The following is a 6,031-nucleotide window of genomic DNA, read 5'->3' as shown; positions in this document are numbered from 1 at the left end:
GGCTGTGATGGTTGATACACTCAATGGGAATTTAGGAAGTGGCTATCATATTATTTCCATTAATAAAAGATTATAACCATGAACCATGGTTATACTAATTGTATTAACCCATTCGCCCCATATTTATGTTCTGGCCCCTGTTAGTTTTTGGTGAATTTTGTTACATACAGATGGCTCCACATGTGCTCAGCCAGCAAGGAGTCTATCAGTAGGCCCTAGTTACCGATCCTGATTTTCCCATTCCTTGAATTGGTGGGAAAATGTGTTTTTCTTATTAATACCATTGCAATCAATACTGTTATTATTGTTATTGATGTTATGATTATTAATTTTAGACAATGAAATAATACAAAAGACCCTTTCCTAAAGTGAAAGAAAAGGGTAAACAGGCGAGATAGGTAGTTCTGATAACTGCCTATTTGGTGATTAAGAACTTGTAGAGCCTTCACGTTATGTGTAAATTCAATAAATAAACATATAATACAGTGGGCATGGCATGTATTCTTGCCACATATAATGGGTTAAAGAAAATTTAATATTTCAGAAAAGAAAAAAAAGTTTTACTTATTATTACTATCATTGCATTGAATATGGACTACCTAGAAACAGTCTATTACCATCTGGATACAGCATATCAAATGCCAATTACAGATATTGAAAAATGGCAAAGAAGCTAAAATGCTGAGAAAATATCACTGCAAAGGGGAGGCATAGAGTCTTTCGGTTAAACTAGAAGAGATCAACATGCAATAAATTTTAATGGAAAATTATACACCTCTGTTCTATAGTGTAAGGTACAACTTGAAAGTGAAAGAAAAAAAAATCAGTGCACTCACATATTCTGCTTTTTATCAAGCATTTAAACTTCTTGCCAAGTCATTCAGGATGTTTACTCTGCAGTCTCAAATACTAAACTAACTGCATAACTCATTACTACATTACAGGCCATTTTTGAAACAATATAATGGCTATGCAGAAGACCAAGACATTGGTATCCCAAGTGCTGAAAAAAAGTGTAATTAAGATACCAAGTAAGTCTGATACTCCAATAAAAATTTCAGTGTTTGTACAAAATTTAATTGTTTTTCAAAATAGCAAATCATATGTACAAACAAAGGAATTATTATGTAATTATTACCAAGAAAGAGACCAAGTTCCTATTTACTGCCATGAAATGGCACTGTATCCAATTAAGGTGCTGGGGGTCCAGGTTGTTAGGTTAGGTGTAGGGTTAGGATGATAGTGACCCAGGGGGCAGAGCCCCTGACTGGGTAACATAGATTTCTGGTTGAAAACTATGTTTTTCTAAAAGCTCTCATTGTGTTCCAAATGACTCTAGCACTCATTTCCTTTGCAAATGAAGCACATCTGCAATATTGGCCCTGATAGCTGGGAGGGCATAAGTACCTGGGAAATTAAGGGGTAAAAGTAAAAGATCAAAGTAAAACTTTCAGTAATTAGTGATTGTGATGCACATTCAAAGTAAATAGGGGGCATATCCCTCCTAACCCCCTTTCAGGAGGGCTACCACCCACCATACCCCCCACCTGGCATGCAAAATCTTCACCTTGTTTGTTCCAGCAGGACTGAGCCCAGGCAAATATGTGGATCTTGTACTGATAATATCTTATCTTGACCAATATATTGTTAATAAGTCATCAGAATCCTTGGAGTTGCAGTTGGCTGAAACTGCGATCAATTTCCACTGCTCTTTTATAAATATCCCATGAGATTTTGCATGTTAAAGGCAAAACAGCACCTTGTAGACAGTCTAGCCATAACAGAACCAATCTGAATTTCAACTGACTTCCCATAGCTTCTATTGTAATGTGAATATCTACTACAAATCTTATTTACTCAAATAGACCAGTTGCTTGTATCTCATTTGATTTCCTTCACTTACGTTATCTGCTACAACTCCGTCCGACTGTTTCTTTGCCACCTTGATATCTTATTTCTCGCTGCTGGAAGGGTCAAGGAGTGCCTGTAAATTTTGAGCTTTACATCCTATCTACTACTTTTATTACTAGGTTGCAAAGAAACTGCTTTTGAAGAAAAGTGTTATTCAATTTTGAATTTTATTAGACTCTAAATTTTGCAGTCTATTACTCTATTTTTTGAGTCAAGTATCATTTCCAATGATAAACCAAATGCAATATTCTATAATTATCCAGATGTAGTACTCTATAATTATCCTATAATACTACACTTTGAAACAAAACTTTGGCTTGTCACATTCAGATTAATTCAAATACCTCAGCCTAGAAGTGAGATCCTTGCCTCCTTTCCCTGTCAATACACAAGACACTCCATCTTCCCAATGATTTTGTAAATGCTATTCATATCTACGACAGACCATGACATAACCTTTGTACACAAGACCTTCCACCTTAGGCTTAAATCAGGAACTTCCTTACCTGGAGTTTCGCCATTTTGTGTGATAGAGTTTTGGTACGTGCTGCTCCCAAATATTTTCCTCTTTCTCTCTTCTGCATTCTCCAAGATCTTTTTCCTCCTCAGTTCCCTCCGTCTGGCAAGTTCGTCTGCCATAATTCCAGCGACCTCGAGAATTGCCACTCAGCGCCGTGCCTTTTGTTTTGTTCCAAAAACACGAGAGAGGAAAGCACGGTTCTCGGAAGGGAAAGTTAAGTTTTATAAATTTATATTTCTTCAAATTTGATCAAACTGTCCATTGTTATATTTGCATTTGGGTGATGTATATGTTGTATAAATCATAATGTATTTATCGAAATTCTATACATATTACCAGATGTATAGTTATGGTCGTATCTCGTTAATCCACGTTTATTTGCATTTCATATGCATAGAAACATCAGAAGAGCTAATCGTGTGAACTTTTAAAATTGATGCACATTTTCGACACACATCACGTTATCTGGGAGACTGTTCCATATTTCAATAGTTCGGTTTTGGAAATTAAAATTATTAATCACCTCTTTTCACTTTCAACTTTTTACTGTGTCTTCTCGCCTTGTGTTCAGAATCGGTATCTTTATTTAACTTCGCTCTTCCCGTAATATAGCTGACCAGCATAATTATGTCGCCCCTTTCAATTCTTTCATGCAAAATACTAAGGCCTATTTTCTGTGGTCTATCTTTGTGGCTCATATTCTTTAGAGTAGGTTTCCACCTTATTGTTGCTCAATGAACTCATCACGGTTTCTCTCTCTCTCTCTCTCTCTCTCTCTCTCTCTCTCTCTCTCTCTCTCTCTCTCTCTCTCTCTCTCTCTCTCTCTCTCTCTCTCTCTCTCTCTATATATATATATATATATATATATATATATATACATATATATATTATTTTTTAACCCTTTCGGGATCATAAGGACATATTTGTCTATTTCGGATGTTTTGAGTGAAAAAAAAAACAAGAAATAAGAGGGCTGTATTAATAAACCATATGCATTTAACAGTACCAACTCATTAATAACTATATAAAATAACAGAAAACAAAACAATTGTCTATTGTTTTTTCAGTCTTATTTTGGTGAATGGTAATCTAAAAAACAATCAATACAAAGAAAAACATCGCATTCAGTGCACTTGTACTGGACTTTGCTGCCACAATCATTTTTACAAAATCCCCTTTTCTCTGCTTTCACAACATAATGTTTTAATCTGTTATATCGTTGGGTTGCATTTGGTTGTTGTTGAAAAGATTGTTTTCTAGACGAAAACTTCCCAATAAGCTTTTGGAACAGCTCTATTTTGAAAGCTTTTATGCCGCGTTTTCTTGCATTTGGCTGTGCAGATTGCAGGATCCATGCATTCACCATGGCTGGCTTGAAAAGCTCCAGAAAAATTGGCAACCACCACCTGTATGACTTCCTTGATAAATTATCATAGGATAGCATTTGATCATTGGTATCAACCCCTCCCATGTTTTGACGATATGCTGTTATACTTGGAGGACATTGCCTGACAATCTTTTCAGCAGTACATTTCTGTGCCTTTTTGACAACATCATTGCCCTGCTCATGCTGCTGATTGTAAAGACATCCTTGGTATATTTCCATTTGCAAACAACAACTTGGGGTCTTTCATCCTCCACACCATCTCACTAGGTTGAAGTTTTGCATTTGTCACTTCAACTGGCAGGCCCTTCCGATTAGAACGAATAGTTGCCGTTGCAAGTATTCCCTTTTCATACAGTTGGTCAATGAGATCCACTGATGAGAAAAAGTTGTCAAAAAACAACATCCATGGCTGACCAGGTGCCAAATGATCAGCCATTTGAAGAACAACATGGGGACCGAGTCCAACCTCCCTTTCTGTCCCTTTTCCCGTGTAAATATCAAAAGCGTATAAGTATGATGATACAGAATCAACCAGCTATTGAAATTTTGCACAACAGTTCCATGTGCTTTGGGGATCAAAACGAGGCTAATGAGCTAAGGTACCCCTTGCGGAATTTTTTTTCTTCACATTTTGAATATTGAATTTTCAAAAATGTTTACATAATTGTTTCTTTCAGAACTAGGGGAAATCGTATTGGTAGGGAAACAGGGAAATTGTGTTATTTGAATGCGTTATCCTTTTAGCTTCGATTTGATTCCAACCTCAAGTTTATGAAACAACTATGGAAAAAGTATTATTTTTTTTTACAAGAGTCATATTTTGCGGAGTTTACCTATGATCCCGAAAGGGTTAAATGTAGACTCAATACTACTGTACCGTACTCAAGACTTGGCCGGATCAAGGGAAGTGGTAGGTGGTAAGTGGCAAATGACGCATGGCACGGGGATTCTAGACCAAGGTTGTACGTGGCGCGTGTCACTCGGTTTATAAGATGGGATCATAGAAGGTTGACGATGTTATGTTGTCGTAAGGCCTAATTAATCTTGTGATAATTATTTATCTGTCACTTACAAAGGTGATGCACCATACAAACATTTGTATTTCCCCATAGTTTGTACAAGTGTTATGTTGGTTCACTGTCTGGAAGAGAGCAAACACACATCGCATTGTCTCCTGCTGTGTCAAATACGAAATGCCAAGTCACTTCTATGTGAAAGATTTCATATGTTTCCGTATGTTCGTTTTTAAGTGATGTGTCACGTGGCAAGTGACAAATGACGCGTGGCACGTTCACTCGATTCACAAGATAGTACCATCGGAGGTTGACGTTATTGTTGCGTTCGTTTTCAAATGGCGTGCCACCTTAGTGTGAAAGCGGCCTAATTATGATTGCTGTAAATATATCATCCGCATACAGTTTATGAACCTTTTCATTTATACTATCATTTGGGCTGAAGTTCTTGTTTATGATAATTCTAAAGTGTTTTCCTTCATCTGTTGTGTTTAATACTGCATATCCTTGTTTATTTTGGAGGAAGGGATGATTTGTACTTTCTCCGAACCTGACTACATGGCATTTATTGGTGTTGAATTCCATTTTCCAGTAACAACTCCACATGAGAAAGTTCTCGATGTCAATTTGGAAGCATTGGCTTGAGATATCGTCTATATCATAATTTTTTATGCCTTTTTGCGTGATCTGCAAATATTCAGATAACTACCTGGGCTTGTAATTGACCCTAAATCATTGCTAAAAGTAGCAAACATAATCGGTGCCAAGACTGATCCTTGAGGTATTCCGCTAGTTACTCGTCTCCTGTTATGTGTTTCCCTCTAATTACTGTGTTGATTTGTCTTTCATGTAGGAAGTCTTTCAACCATTCGAGGAGTTTGTCAAGCAGTCCACATAGTTTCCTAATTCCACAACAGTCTTCTTTTTTGTAATATTTCGGAGACTCTGTCATAAAAACAAGAGAATTGCTACACATGATCTTCCTTCCCTAAAACCAGATTGCTTATTTGATATCATACTGTGTTTTCAAGTACTTCAACCCACTGTTTCCTAATTATCCTTTCTAGTGTATCGTTGGGGAGTTTCCAAGCTTTTAGTAGTTTTCCTTGTCTCAGTAGATTTTGTTACATTAGAAATCTTATCTGGTCCTTCTGCTTTAGTCTTGTCTAACCCTTTTAGTAGATCTATAATTTCAATTAT

At 36.6% G+C, this 6,031-nt stretch overlaps 1 protein-coding gene across 1 annotated transcript in view; it reads right to left on the bottom strand.

The window, feature by feature from the left end:
* LOC125030586 overlaps positions 1-2,647 on the bottom strand; it is a 5,382-nt gene extending 2,735 nt beyond the window's left edge. The window contains exon 1 of the mRNA XM_047620716.1: positions 2,418-2,647. Coding sequence (XP_047476672.1) covers positions 2,418-2,550 — 133 coding nt within the window. The 5' untranslated portion in view covers positions 2,551-2,647. The remainder of the gene's footprint in view (positions 1-2,417) is intronic.
* Between the last annotated feature and the right edge of the window lie 3,384 nt (positions 2,648-6,031).

Source organism: Penaeus chinensis, chromosome 11 (genome assembly GCF_019202785.1).
Source record: "Penaeus chinensis breed Huanghai No. 1 chromosome 11, ASM1920278v2, whole genome shotgun sequence".
Lineage (NCBI taxonomy): Eukaryota > Metazoa > Arthropoda > Malacostraca > Decapoda > Penaeidae > Penaeus > Penaeus chinensis.
Note: the sequence above shows the minus strand (reverse complement) of the source record. Positions and strands in the feature narration are given on the sequence as shown.